This window comes from Barbus barbus (assembly GCF_936440315.1).
Source record: "Barbus barbus genome assembly, chromosome: 9".
Classification (NCBI taxonomy): domain Eukaryota; kingdom Metazoa; phylum Chordata; class Actinopteri; order Cypriniformes; family Cyprinidae; genus Barbus; species Barbus barbus.
Genome location: NC_136737.1, coordinates 1,252,583 through 1,268,393, shown reverse-complemented (window position 1 = coordinate 1,268,393; position 15,811 = coordinate 1,252,583). Strand labels below are relative to the sequence as shown.

The window sequence follows — 15,811 nt, the reverse complement described above, 5'->3', positions numbered from 1 at the left end:
TTTTTTTTTTTTTAAACAGCTGAATCATTCTGTTGATTTGCATTTTGTATTTTTAATCTGTTTACACTTTATGCATCCGAGATGCGTAAAAATTACATTCATCCTGCATTCTGCTGCATGTTTGTTTAGAAACTCATACGAAAGAGTTGCGTTTCAACACATCTGTGATCTCTGATAAGGAGACTTGAGCAAATTGAGCAATTATAAAGTAAATGTTGAAATAAGGTTCAGTGGAACATAGTTGAGGAGGGTGAGGCACAAATGCAAGATGAAAGACTTTTAATCAGAAATTTTATTTTAGAAAAGACGTATACAAAAAATAGCAAATAAATGCCATACATAATAGATATAACATCTGAGAGGCAACCCTCATACATATTATCCAGTGACTTGACAAATCACAACAAAATTGAGCAGAATCTTCAATTATATATCCGATTTGTACTTGATTGACAAGTATTATTACAAAGAATATATAGTTTATACATACATTTATATGCAGTAGAATAAATATCAATCAGTACAGCAGATATGAACGTTACAGACACATCATATCATCGACGTGGTTTGACAAAAATACCTACACACAAAACTTCTTTTCCCAATACCAAAAAGCCTTAAAGCTTTACATTCTCTCACAATTCAACCATTGTGTAGAACAAGTGTTTACATAAAGTCTTTAAATCATGTATGTAGCGATACTATCTGATCCAGGCCACGCCCGCGTGCCGCTCGAACCAGACAACTGCCACTTTTACCGGTTCATAAAACCTACTTTAGCCAAAACTCTGGCTTACAGTTTCTGTGAAACCTTTTCCCTCTGGGAAGAGTGCGTTTCTAAAGAGAGGATCTTCAGAGCAGCCTAAAGTTCCTCATTAGTAGGAGCCCAAAGTCTCTACGTTTGACTGACAGGTCCACTTCAATATCCGGTCTCCTCAACCCTCCAACCAGTGGAGTTCTTCCCAAACTTGTAAACCAGTCTCCGTCCATCCACTCTCTCCAGAATCTCTCGTTTGTAGTAATACCTGTAGAAAAGAGTAAGCGTTCTGGTTATTCCATTGTCTTGGACAACCCCCCCTCCCAAATCTCTTGATCCCAGAATTGTGTCTTTTACCTCATGGCTCGACTGAGCTTCTCGTATGTCATGCTGCTGTTCTTCTTCTTTTGCCCCCAGAGCTGAGCAACAGCTTCAGACTTCAAGAACTTGAAGACGCCATCCCTGCGGTCCTCCCATTTCATCAGACCCTGGTTCTTCTCCGGGTGGATCAGGATGTCCCGGATAAACTCCCAAAGGTGGGTTCCTCTTGGAGCTGCAATTGAGCAGTAGAGTCTAGTTTAGTACGGATGATCGTTACTTGGTCTTGAGCATTAGGTACCTCTTCAACTAGAGTTCTGTGTACTCACCGTGTTTGCTTTTTTTGGCCTGGATGAAATGGTCATATCCTTCACTTTGGCACTTTGGGGGTCGTCCTCTGCCTCTCTTTTTGGGCTCTCCTGACTCTTGTTTCACAAATTGCTCTGTGGAAAAGAACGCAGTCGAACGTTAGATGGTCTATTGGGTACTCCCTACTTCATTATTCCATTCAAACCTGCTTCTTGAGAGCCACCTATTTGCAGAGTTTGGTTTCGACCTGCCTGTTATTGCCAAGTAAACCCGAATACCTTGATTAGCTGGTTCAGGTGTGTTTGATTAAGGTTGAAACTAGCTTCTGCAAGTAGGTCTCCCTCTAGGAGAAGAATCTGAGGAACTTACTAGTGCTGGTGGAGTAAGGCATCTCTGAGTACTCTGGGTCGGAGTCGCTGCTGTTGGAATCAGGTGAGCTTGGGTTCAGGAAGCTACCTGTAGAGGACATACCAAAGAAAAGAGCATTCAGACTTCTGGAGAACTTTGGGATGCTTGACCTTAATGGATTAGAAGAGTTCTGTAGCGACACGCACCAGTATGGGAACTCTGAAAACTCTCCGTTAGAGAGTCATAGCCGTGGTCGCTCTCTGGAGTCAGCTGGTTGGTGTACTCATCAAAGTAGCAGTAGTTGTTCTCCGAATTGTCTGCGCAAAAAGAATTCCAAGTGTTATTTCAAGTACCGATGGTTGGATACTGCTTTATGTTGAAAAGTTGCAAAGTGGAGTTTGCTTCTCACCTGATGGAATTGAGGGCTGGACCACCACCGTTTCCAGAAGCGGACCAAGGCTCGGTCCATGCATGTAGGGAAACGAGTTCTGCAGTATGTTGTCCAGTAAGTCTAATTCTGATTCGCTCAGACATGTCTCAGAAAGGTCAGTAGCTGTAGACACAAACAAATCAAGAGTGTTAATGCATTCAAGTACCAAAACTTCAAAGGCTTCTTCAAACAAGTTCCATCTTTGTTGCTCACCATATCTGGCCTTTTGGGTCTCCAGACTGTGGTGAAGCCGTTCACCAAGCATCGATCCGAACATGCTCGTCAAAGTTTCTTTTGACATTGTGCACAGTGTGATCCCGTCCATGTTGCAGTAGTTTATATTCAGCAGACTGGCATCGAACCTGTTCTCCTCCACGTGAAAGCCGATCCACTCCAGAACATTATGCCTGGTCCACATCTGTGGGTTCACCTGGTCCCAGGAGCCTGCCGGATAACAGGTTCAAAGTATGTTTAGCCTCATTCACACCCACACTATGACCACATGACCCAAGCCACTAACAATAGAAGAATACCCGCTCAGGTTTACTGTCTCCAGGGCCAGAGCTACTGTTGTGTGTTTAACTATCTGTTGTGTTGACACCCCATAGGTTTTGATCACAGTGTCAACAATGACTGCTTTGCCCGAAAGACCATAAAGAAAGCATTCCTGCCCGTCTACTGCAGGCCAAGTTAAACATTGCCTCGGTTAATGATTTTAAGAGTCAGAAACTGAGGTCAGACTTCAGGGATGAGAGATTATCGGCGTGTCTGGACTCTTGGCTGTGTGATGGGAACCATCCCAAGCAGGCAAGAACCATACAGATATCAAGAGCTACCGCTCATTTATACTTAAGTAAATGGCATGGTGATAAATCTTACCCATTGTGCTGCTGTTGTTACTGCTGAAGGTCATCTCTGAGAGGTGTGGTGGTCTGCCCATCGGTGCGGTCATGCTCAGTAAGTTGGGCTGCGGTTCAGATGGGTACAGGTTGGCATTTGCGTTGTTGAGAATAAGACTAAGTTCACTTGACGCCATGAGAATTCTGCAAGATAAGAAACCATATCAGTTGAACTTCATCCAAAACTGCAAATCAGAAGTATGTTCTTATTTAAAAAAAAAAAAAAAAAAAAAAAAAAGCACTTGCTTGGAAGGTAATGATTTAAAAGGCAAATTATTTACCAGTTGTGGTAGCTAAAGGCAGCTTGATTTCCAGATAAAATCCCAAGGCAAGTGTTAGGTAATAATCCAGTCAGTAAAGGTTTGCCGTCAGTGGGTTGAGGTTCGCTGTTGAGAGTATCAGAAGGTTTGCTTATGCACCTGCTGCTTCTTGATTTATAGGGCAAGAACGGGCAAAGAGGAGGCGTGGCCAGGTGAGATGCAAGAGGAGGCGTGGCCAGGTGAGCATATTCTCCTGGGAGGGGGAATTCCAGCGAATATCTCTCGCTCTCGCTTGGCCACTCTCCCCTTTTGTTTTTTTTCCCTGAGAATAGCTTTTCAGACCTTGAAACATGAACTTGAAACATGACAAGGCAGCTAACATACATATCAGAGATAAACGCGAGCAATAACTATGTCACTCGCACTCTTTCCATGACAACACACACACATTAACCCATTCTCTCAACTATTCCTGGAGGGATGAAGTCATTTCTGTCAATATTTACTGGCAACGCTGATATGTGTGTGTGTGTGTGTGTGTGTGTGTGTGTGTGTAACTTTATAACAGGTTTCAGTTTGCTGCAGGACTGACTGGTGTTTCTCTGTGTGTGTGTGTGTGAGTGTGTGTGTGTTTTGGGTTTTCATACATGGCTGAGTGCTTTTGTAGTACATGTAGGTGATGGTAAACACCATTCTGTTGTTGTGGATGAAGCTTATAATGACAGCGAGTGATGTAAGCCTTTCAACCTCAAGTCTGAAGCAATTCATATGAGCAGAATTTGTGTTTGCATTCTTTTTGTGGACTGTTGTAAAGTAAATACCACCATATATGAACGGATGTCATTAATTACCATGCACAAGTGTGTTAGCTTTTCTGTTTCTATTTTTACGCAATTTGTTAGCCCACATTACTAAAAATAGTATTTCATCATGTGATCCATATTTAGATGTTTCCATGTTATTCTCTTCTCATTTTTCCTCCTCATAACTACAGCTCTTTTTCTGTTTCTTGTCAATGTCACGCTGATGATCGCTGAAGGAAAGATGTCTTGGAATGCAAATTAACAGGTTCTATAAGAAGATCAATTATTCTTGAGACCGCACGACTGTCACCCCATCACCCACCTGTCGCTCTCTCTACCTGTCTTGCATCATGTCGATTAAACACTCAATAGAGTGCGAACACATCCATCAGTCATGAGTGTATGTAGGTTTGTCTGTACTTGTAAGGACAGAATTCTTGAAAAAATATTTGCAAATACTAAAAATCATCATTTCGAAGAGCTCCTCATTATTTAAATGAGATTCTCGCTAATATAACTTAAGAAGCCTGCGTGGTTTTCATAAGAACATGCTCCAGATGTGATCAAATAAAGATGCTCTTTGTTTTCAGACTTGAGACGTTTTATTGGTCAATTCTACAGAAGTGAGATAAGATCATAAATAAATACAATCACCTGCGTAGGAGAGAGCGAGAAACAACATTATATCAGTATTATAAAGGTCATATTTTAAATGGTCACACCTAACACGTTTTAACAGCATTTCGCAAAGGTATTCATCTCCTGAGGTCATGATGAGCTATACTTTTGATTATAAAAAACTAAATCAGATGAAATCTCTTTACGTCACTACTTGCCATTAAATAAATGATTCATAATTAAAGCTTGAAGTCAGTTTGAAAACATTATGACTAACTTCATATTAAAAGAGCCAAAGAATTCTCACAATGACTTAAACAATGTCTTATTTTCACATAGAAATTTCCAAATGATATCGTAATGGGTTGGACAGGGTTCGGTTTGGGTTGTAATAATAATTAGCTTAAATTAAAACAACAGAAGTCATAGGAAAGTCCCAGTTGTGATGGCAAATACTAGTCCGTGTGTGTTTCGCTCAGCTTGGGGTCTGTTATATATTTACCACATCTAGTAAAGCTTGAAGGTCAGTGTGACAGCGAGGAATTCTTTCAGTCAACTTCCCAAAGTTATTAACTGCTCCAGACTCCATTAACAGGCTAGTTAATGAAGTTAATGAGAGCTGCACACAGTCTGACTCAGTTAGTGGGAAACTCCTGTCACCATGTGGAGTGATCTAGGTACTGCAACTACCAAACTGCTGGACACAAAGTAGGCTACCATATACTATCATATTTTTTGTGCATGTTCCTTGCTATTTTTACACTTACAAAAAGTACCAGGAAGTATCAATACTTTGTTTTATTAACATGATCATAATATTCTTGGGAATACAATGCAATGCCATGTAAATATCATGGTATTTGGGTATTATGCAGTTAACATTCACTTGATTCTTAATACTGTGTTGTTACCTGAATGATCCAGAGCTGTGTTTTTTTTGTGTGTTTGTTTGTTTGTTTAGTGATAGTTGTTCATGAGTCCCTTGTTTGTCCTGAACAGTTAAACCTCCTGCTGTTCTTCAGAAAAATCCTTCAGCTCCCACAAATTATTTGGTTTTCAAGTATTTTTGTGCATTTGAACCCTTTCCAACAATGACTGTATGATTTTGAGATCCATCTTCTCACACTGAGGACAGCTGAGGGACTCATATGCAGCTATTACAGAAGGTTCAAACACTCACTGATGCTGATGGGGTGAAAACTTTTGAACAGAATGAAGATGTGTACATTTTTCTTATTTTGCCTAAATATAATATTTTTTTCATTTAGTACTGCTCTTCAGAGGCTACAGAAGACAGTTACATGTTTCCCAGAAGACAAAATATTTACATTTATCCTGATCTTCAAATTCCAAGTGTTTTCACCCCCCAGCTCTTAATGCATGGTTTTTCCTTCTGGAGCATCAGTGAGCGTTTGAACCTATGAGTCCCTCAGTTGTCCTCAGTGTGAAAAGATGGTTCTCAAAATCATACAGTCATTGTTTGAAGGGGTTGGAATACAAAAATATGCTGGAAATGCTTTTCACTTTAAAATTAGGTTACACAAGTTTTCTTCTAAACAAACACCCGCAGGAAAATAAAAAAGTTGTTTGTTTTGTCTTTAGCTATTCACACTTAATTCCTATAATAGGCCTTTGATTTCTGTCAAGCTTCTGCCGTGGTATAACCCAGGCTTTTTTCACTTTAAAAATTAGGTTACACAAGTTTTCTTTTAAACATTCACCTCTAACATACAGGAAAATGTTGTTTTATTTTATTTTAGTTATTCACACTTAATACCTTTTATTTACTCTTTGATTTTGTCAATCTTAAAACCTCTAGTGTGCTGTGTCAGTTAAAACGTACTTATGCGCACGTAAACTGGTATGAAAGCGAATGTTTTGGCGGCGGTCTTTGGATTTCAGTCATAATTAGACGACTAAACTTTCTACAACATCTTACGAAATGTACTAAATGTTTCGTCTCACTGCGTGGTGTGAAATGAGAAAGCGTGCTGCGCGTCTGGCCGCATGATCACTGAAACAGTCTTATCTGATCAACAGACTCGTCGTAAAACATCTAAAGTTTCTGGGGGATTCAACTCATTTGCAATCTAATGAGTTTTTGAGGGGATCTGGCGTCGTAAACTTTGTTAGAACGTGGTTCATTGATTAAAACAGATCATCTTTCTAACATGTTCAGCGATCAAAGCATCTCTATGGCATCTATTTTATGATGTGCACCTGCGCGTGTGTCTGTGCACCTCTGTCGAAGGTTTAGGCAAAAGTTCGCTGCCCGGTCAAAGGAAGTGTGACCTATTGAACCTTTTCATGACACACATCTGGTGAAGTTAGGTATAGTTGAGAAATTAGTATTTATAATGTATTTATAATCTATTCGAATGTGGCTTTAAACTAACGTTCAGGATGTGATGAGATAGTCAAAGAAGAAGGCGATAACCACAAACTTAAATAAATACAGGTCCCCAAAGATGATGGTTTTAATAAGACGGTCTATGCTGTAGGAAAACATTCTTTAATTTACTTAATTTTACCTAGTTTTATTTCTTTTTTTCACTCATATATTTTTCAACCGTCAACACACACACACACACACACACAAACACTCAACACATCTACACGTAAACATCCACATAAACAACCATACAGTTAAATATTTATTTATATTTATATATAAATATTTATAATGGCCACAGCCATATCACCCTGCAGCCCAAGACCGGTTGCCCACTGAAGCTAAGCAGGGTTGAGCTGGTCAGTACCTGGATGGGAGGTTGCTGTTGGAAGAGGTGTTAGTGAGGCCAGCAGGGGGTGCTCACCCTGTGGTCTGTGTGGGTCCTAACGCCCCAGTATAGTGACGGGGACACTATACTGTCAAAAAGCACAGTCTTTCGGATGAGACGTTAAACCGATGTCCTGACTCTCTGTGGTCATTAAAAATCCCAGGATGTCTTTCGAAAAGAGTAGAGGTGTGACCTCGGCATCCTGGCCAAATTTCCCCATTGGTCTCTGACCATCATGGCCTCCTAATCATCCCCATACACTAATATTCGATAAGTCCATCTTATCACACCACAAACTGACGTGTCTGATGGTTTATGATGATATCTTACTGATACAGATGTGTTAAGGTGTTAAGTGTCTGTAAAATAGTTTAAAAAGTCATATTTTTAGCTTTCACGTAGGATTTGTGTCCACGCTCAAGTGGTTTTTGTGTAACAGAATCCTGAGACAAATGAAAATAGAATGTGTGAAAGGCTTTTCTCTTTAAGATATTTGTAGATCTTGTATCTTATACCTGATACAATATTGTAGCGTAAATGTCTCGAATGAAGAGGCTATATTTATTGAATAAAAAAAAATAGCAGAAATATTGAATTATATGAACAGCACAAAACTAGCAAGCGTAAGGCCTAACAAATACAATTAGGCGGGGGAAAATAAGATAAGGATGGTGAAACTGCGGTAAACAAATTCAAGCAGAAAGAGCGCACAAAGTCATGGAAACGTAAAAATTGTTATGGTTTCAAAGCTTAACGCTATGAAAAAACTTTGCGGTTTATATCTCACAACGGCGTGAGGAGACCTAGAACAGTAACGCCGTTAAACATGTAGGTAGATGAAAAATGTTGAATATAAACTAGAATGCAGCTCTGATGTGACTTATCTCAGTAATAAACAGTCCTGTTTGCTAACTAACTATTGGGATTTATGTTGTGTTAAAACGCATCGGTATACTGCAGATGAGGACAAAAACTGTTTACCGCACGTTTTCATAAAAATAAGAACAAAATATTGAGACATCTGTTTTCTGGGGTCAGGCTTAAAAGACAGACGTCGAAAACGTGGGTATCAAAGCATTGGTGTGGTCAAAATAAAAAAGACATAAATCGTCCCACCTTTTACTTAAAATGACGTATCAACTGTATGTAAGTCATTTACCTAACTATTGTTTAGAGGCATACGAAAAAGAAACACGTATCTGCGTATGTACTGTGAAACGCGTAGCTTCAAGCGTAATAGTTAGAAAAGTTTGAAGTGAAATAGTCGTATGTAGCTAACAGAAAGACACAAACGCCCGTTTTTCGTGCTCGGTTTGTCTTGTGAACGCACACATCGTAGACAGACCAGAAAGATGTCCTTTAGTGTTGTTTAGTCTTGTAGTCTTGTAGTGTTGTTTATATCATGTAGAAGGACTGTCATTTAATTGTTGTTGTATTTCTTTTGAGAATTTAACCCTGTTAACCTGAATTACAGAATAATGCAATATCGCAAAACGATCAGACAAATCTGAACGTAAAACACAGGATTTCATTTTTTCACTTAGAGAATTTGTTCAAATGTTATCAATTAATTAAACTCTTGCAGGTTTATGATTGAATAAGAGGAAAGTAACAACTAGAATAAAGAATGTCGCGAAAATCTGTAGTAAGGGTATCACATTTCTCGGACCCGGTATGTTATTGTGGTAATAATAATAATTTTGTCCTCCCTCCCGATCCATCTCAGCTATCGTTGAGGTTTTGTCTGTCTGTCGGTCTGTCGGTCGTGTTTTTGATTGAATGTACAGAATGTGTTAAATCGACGCACAAACTTTATGCGTGATGGATATTTATGTGTTTTGAACATATTTTCAAGCTCGGTATAAGTATGTTTCTCTTTGAGAACTTGTTGGTAATTTACACGTCGGGAACTTGCAGACAACGTTCTGTTTGACGGCATTCGATTTTAACCGTTTTCATAAGAGGTATGTATTGAAGCTGTTGTTTAACAAGTTTGAAATGTTTTAATGTTTCTGTTTAACTATTACATTCGGCATGCTGTAAATAAACCTCGTAGTAGGTTATTATTTTGATTATTAATTCTGTGTTAACAAACAGTGCGTACTTTAGTGGTTCTTTGTACGATTTCATAATAAAAGCATCAAAATTGTTAACAGACTATTACCTTTTATATTAAAACTTAATAAAAACATTAAGTAACGCGCAGTTGTGTAAGACATGTACCAAAACATCACGTTAATATGTTATCCACCCTTTCACACCCATTTTCATCACAGCGAGACGACTTAATGAGACAATGAATCGGATCTTTGAACCAAATCACTGAACCGAACTGTGGGAAAGAATCGTTTCGCAGAAATTAATCGGGCTACGCATCACTAACAGAGATCACAAAAAGGGGTTTGTATCATCACAACACGGAAGGTGCGTGTACTTCACAAAAAGTGTGGAAATGCGTGTCTTTTTTTTATATAGGGCATCTGAGCGCCCGTATAATCAAACGTCCGACAATTTAGAGCGCTGTCACGCACAAGCATTTTGGGATATGGACCCCCGACGGCCACGTTTGTAGTGTGAGGCGTATGCTGGGTATTGTGGTTCGCTGACCTGAAAGGCCGCAACGTTTGAATGAGGTATTAGTTACACACGTTCAATTTAACATCTTTGTGAAAACAAAAACAAAAAGAACTGTTAAAACGTATTTAGCCTAAACAAATATATATATATATATATATATATATATATATATATATATATAAAGAATACGATATACTTATGGTAAAACAGATTTGACGTGTATATGTCGAAACGGAGCACCCGTTGTTGCGTTGTTTCGTGAAATAGCGTTAGGATCTGGTTGTGTTCTTATATTTTTCTAATTTCATCATAACCTATAAGCAAGACCTTGTAATAATATGTTGAACATCTGATAAGGCGGTCGTTATCACATCCGGAGTTTACTGCGGTGCTATTTTCTGAAGCGGTTGTACTTGTTGTTAGAATGCTTCAAATCGCTTCCAGACTTGTTTTATGAGCGTTCCCTTGTTTGTTAAACTAGTCGTAAGCGACATTGTTAACATTTTTAGAGTTAAACAGGTTAATGAGCTCTTTCAGCATCTATAGTATAACTCCGTTATAGGGTTTTAGCTACAGCTGAATGATAAAACAAAGTTAAGAATATTGTTGGCAATTTGCGGCTGACCGGGAAAGCTGTGTGTGTCTGTGTACATGTTTATGTGGTTTATGAGGACACAAATGTGTATAATGACATGGGTATTACAGAGGTATTACAATATGAAGGTTGTTTATGAGGACACTGCCTATGTCCCCGTAATTCAAAAGGCTTAAAAAACATACTAAATGGTGTTTTTTTGAAAATCTAAAAATGCACAAAGTTTCCTGTGAGGGCTAAGTTTAGGTGTAGGGTTGGTGTAGGGCAATAGCACACACAGTTTGTTCAGTATAAAAACCATTACGCCTATGGAGAGTCCCCATAAACCACAAAAACCAACATGTGTGTGTGCGTGAGACAGTTTGAATACAAAAAATGTTTTAGATAAAGACGGGATTAACTACAAGCATCCTAAACTAGAAACACAACACTACGGTTTTCCCCCCAAAACCGGTTGTTCAACACATTTAAAAAAGTCGTAAGAAAGTTTATTGTGTTTTGAAGAGAAAGTCAGATACGGTATATAAATTAAATCTTTTATTATTGATTGATATGATAGAATCACGCTGAATTTATGAGGTTATGTATTAATACTGTTTTGTGTATTCATCGGTTACTGTATACATGTACGAGGGAAATGCATACACACAATTGTTTTATAAAGCTTTTAGTCTGTCATTACAAATATCTTAAAGAGAAAAGCCTTTCACACATTCTATTTTCATTTGTCTCAGGATTCTGTTACACAAAAACCACATGAGCGTGGACACAAATCCTACGTGAAAGCTAAAAAGATTACTTTTTAAACTATTTTACAGACACTTAACACCTTAACACATCTGTATCAGTAAGATATCATCATAAACCATCAGACACGTCAGGTTGTGGTGTGATAAGATGGACTTATCGAATATTTGCATGTTTCTTATATCAGTTATTTGATCAAATCTTAGTCAAATAAACCTATATAGACCAGTTGTTTTTATTTTAATAGAACATTATACTGTGAACAAATGCTACATTTAAACTCTGCGGTTAATAATACCATTTTTAAAGTGAGAAAGAAAGTCTAATCTGTTGTAAAGATTCTGAGAAGCATTTGTGGGACCTTATACTTTTGTTGCAGACAACCTTAAGTAATTTTCAGTCTAATATAGGTCAAATTCATAAAGAAAAATCTCTGTAAGAGTCTTGCGTTAATCAGAGGATCATTTGACTGCTTCTAATCCTTGCTTTAGAACATTGTGGTTTTAGGTTTGAAAGATCTAAAAACTTATTTGTTAAAACAAAAGTTATATCATTGTTTAATCATGCTGCTTTTCATCACCTTGTAAAGATACCCAGCGTGATTCTAAACGTTCTTTAAAAAAGGTTTGTATGAGACATCATAAAAGTTTAAATATTTAACTGTATGGTTGTTTATGTGGATGTTTACGTGTAGATGTGTTGAGTGTTTGTGTGTGTGTGTGTGTTTGTGTTGACGGTTGAAAAATATATGAGTGAAAAAAAGAAATAAAACTAGGTAAAATGAAGTAAATTAAAGAATGTTTTCCTACAGCATAGACCGTCTTATTAAAACCATCATCTTTGGATCCTGTGTACAAAACAGGTGTCCAAACAGGTGTCCAGTTATGGGAGGGGGGGTGGAATTTTTATGAGGGTAATAAAATCAATCATTTTGACATAAGGTATACTACTCTCTCTCTGACGTGACATGAATGACCCAGTTGATCAGTGAACGAAACTTAATGTAAGATTATTTGTAGCGTGTCAACCACACAATAAATCGCAATAATACGTTTGCTTTATTACGTTTGGTAAGAAACAAAGTCTTAACATTCAAATTCTGTCACTTTAATTATGAAACAAATGCCGCTGTGGCGCGTCAGTTTAAGCAGCAGCGCGAGTAAACAATAATCTCTACCACTTTAATACCAGTTACAGGATGAAATAAACATGAATGAACATCAGAAGGTACCGAAATGAATCATGTCAACCACAGAAATAAACAAGCTTGTAAACAATGTCACGTATTATCACATTTACCTCAGGAAGTAAATTCAGTGTCCAAAAACTCGATAGTCAGCTAGAAAAATAACTCTAGAGAGGAGCGTTTTGATAAATATGCACTATATACATATATTTACTTACTAAATTAGCCACAATCTGTTTTTCAATATTTAATGTATTTTTTAATAAATCCAGTATGAAGAGAAGTTATAAGATCCACTGTTTAAATGTTCATATTTCAACAACAATCTGGATTAAAAACATAATTATAACATTGAAAACTTATTATAATACATTTTTAACATATAATACATTTTTATTATAAAAACTGCCTTATGTGCAATTTAAATGTGAACAGCTTCTTTTGGCATGTGCAGAGTTGGCATGTGTTGAATGCGAAGGAGCGGTGTCGCATGACACCATCCACATTAACTCTCACCGTTTTCTCTTGTAAGAGGCTGATGGCCTCGTGATCAAGTTTCGACCGCATCACTACTTTCTCACTGCGGTACGGAATTACATCCATCTGCCACAGCTTTTCCACTTGGGCAAACAGATCAGCATTGGGAGAGATGGCAGTAAAGAGGCACTGGTGAGTGTCGAGTCCGTGCTTGATCTCGTGTGTAGGGCCTTGTAGAGTCCAGCCTAGTCGAGTTCGAACTGCAGCAGGTCCACCTGGAGGGCCTAGGTGAACAGGCTCAATTGGGGTAACAAGGTGTGGATAATCTGAGCCAATGAGCAGTATAGGCTGTACTCTGTCTATTTGCTTCAAGGGCAATCCAGCTAAATGTTTGTAAGCCTTTCCGCCGTGAAGGCACCTTGAATGGGGAATTTCTTGTGTCGGTTAGTGACGGGAGACACGGTGAATCTGACATGGTGAATCTGACGGTGAATCTGACTTGTTACAAAATGCCGCCGCTGTGTTCGGACGCCGTTCGGGTCGCTCCACTGAGATTTTGCTTCAACTTTCTTTTTTACTTAGTTTTACTTTCTCTTTTTACACATCTCACGTCGGCACTGATCACCTACAACATAGAAACACTTTTGGACATTGGAAACCGCTACACCAACCTGCTTCAGGACACTTTATCCACGAATCCTGCGTGGCCTCTGGAGATTCTTCGGAACGCGGAGATAAACAACACCCCCCCCCCGAGGCGACGGATCAAGAAACACAGCGGGAAGCGCGCTGGAATTCGAGTCAGACTCAGGAAAAGGGCTCACAGTCCTCCTCTTCCAGGCATTCTCCTCGCTAATGTCCAATCCTTGGAGAATAAGATGGACGATCTTAGAGCCAGGATTAGTTTCCAACGGGACATAAGGGACTGTAACATCCTTTGTTTGTCAGAAACGTGGCTTTCGTCCTCGGTCCCGGACACTGCTGTAATGCCGAGTGATAACTTCTCTGTCTTTCGGACGGACAGAACAGCAGAGGCCGGTAAATCCAGGGGTGGAGGAGTATGTTTCATGATTAACAAGAAATGGTGTGATCCCAGGAATATCTCCATTCTGTCACGTTCCTGCTCGCCTCATCTGGAACATCTTTCCATTATTTGCCGCCCATTTTATCTGCCCCGGGAGTTTTCATCGATCATTGTTACTGCTGTGTACATTCCACCACAGGCGGACACTGGCTTGGCTTTGTCTAAGCTTCACGATGTGCTCAGCGGCTACATTAACAAACATCCTGAGGCTGCCTTCATCATCGCGGGGGACTTTAACAAAGCCAATCTCAAGCAGGTCATGCCGAACTATTATCAACATGTATCCTGTCCAACTAGAGGACCAAACACACTGGATCATTGCTACACTCAGTTTAAGGATGCCTACAAAGCCCGCTCACTACCGGCTTTTGGCAAATCGGACCATGCCGCCATTTTTCTAACACCGGGATACAAACAAAGGCTCGTTCAGGAACCTCCGGTGCAGAGAGTAGTGACGCACTGGTCCTCCCACTCAGAGACTATGCTGCAGGCGGCGCTTGATGACGTCGACTGGGACATGTTCCGGGCGAGTTCTTCTGACGTCAGCGAGTTCACGGATGTAGCATTAAGCTTCGTAAACACGCTAACCGAGCAAGCTACAGAAACAATAACGATAAGGACATTCTCCAATCAGAAACCGTGGGTGGACAGAACAATCCGTGCCGCGGTTAACACACGCACTGTCGCTTACAATGAGGCTCTTCTGTCTGGGAATACGAGCGAGTACAAAGCATCGTGCTATGCTCTCCGACGCGCAGTAAGAGCCGCCAAACACAGATACAGAGAGAGAATTGAGTCTCATTTCCAGCTCAACGACTCTCGACGGATGTGGCAGGGACTGAGGACCATCTGTGACTTCGGAAACAAATCCTCCGCGGAGGTGAGAGCAGATCCGTTGCTGGCCGACGAGTTAAACATCTTCTACGGCCACTTCGATGGCAACGGCGGTGGCGCGTTTCTGCCGACCAGCGCGTCAGGAAGCAGCAGGCAAAGCAGCGATGATCCTGTAATCACCGTGTCGGAGGATGAGGTTCGGAGGGCGCTAAAGAGAGTGAACGTCAGGAAAGCAGCCGGACCTGATGGGATAACCGGCCGTGTTCTGAGGTCCTGCGCCGATCAGCTGGCTGGTTTGTTCACTTCTATCTTTAATGAGTCCCTTGCTACCTCTGTGGTTCCCACCTCATTCAAAAAATCCATCATTATCCCTGTGCCAAAGAACAATAAACCCTCTTGCCTGAATGACTATCGCCCAGTTGCCCTCACATCTATAGTTATGAAGGTTTTTGAGAGACTTGTAAAGAGCCACATCTGCTCCTCCATCCCTGATACTCTGGACCCTCTTCAGTTTGCCTATCGCCCAAACAGATCCACGGACGATGCCATTTCTCACGTTCTCCACTCTTCCCTCACACACTTGGACAGCAACAATGGGAATTATGTAAGGCTGCTATTCATTGACTATAGCTCAGCTTTCAACACTATAGTCGCCATCAAGCTGGCATCTAAACTCACAGACCTCGGCCTAAACTCCTCACTCTGTGACTGGATTCAAGACTTCCTCACCGGCAGACCTCAAGTGGTGAAAGTTGGCCAGTTCACCTCAAACTCCATCACTCTGAACAT

At 39.9% G+C, this 15,811-nt stretch overlaps 1 protein-coding gene across 1 annotated transcript; it reads right to left on the bottom strand.

The window, feature by feature from the left end:
* Positions 1-262: 262 nt before the first annotated feature.
* Positions 263-3,470, bottom strand: LOC306874791 (ETS-related transcription factor Elf-3-like). The gene is made up of 9 exons (XM_079425039.1): positions 3,343-3,470; positions 3,042-3,205; positions 2,376-2,606; positions 2,142-2,285; positions 1,939-2,049; positions 1,754-1,840; positions 1,405-1,518; positions 1,115-1,310; positions 263-1,025 (listed from the first exon to the last, which is right to left on the bottom strand). The coding sequence occupies exons 2-9, from the start codon at positions 3,196-3,198 to the stop codon at positions 920-922; spliced, it is 1,146 nt and encodes a 381-aa protein (XP_079281165.1). The 5' UTR covers positions 3,199-3,205; positions 3,343-3,470; the 3' UTR covers positions 263-919.
* Between the last annotated feature and the right edge of the window lie 12,341 nt (positions 3,471-15,811).

Excerpts from the sequence above, each read along its gene's own strand:
- LOC306874791 (XM_079425039.1), bottom strand. The coding sequence starts at position 3,198 with ATGGCGTCAAGTGAACTTAGTCTTATTCTCAACAACGCAAATGCCAAC. Across the intron at positions 2,607-3,041 it reads TAACAACAGCAGCACAATGG|GCTCCTGGGACCAGGTGAAC; the intron begins GTAAGATTTATC and ends GTTATCCGGCAG. Across the intron at positions 2,286-2,375 it reads GACCCAAAAGGCCAGATATG|CTACTGACCTTTCTGAGACA; the intron begins GTGAGCAACAAA and ends TTGTGTCTACAG.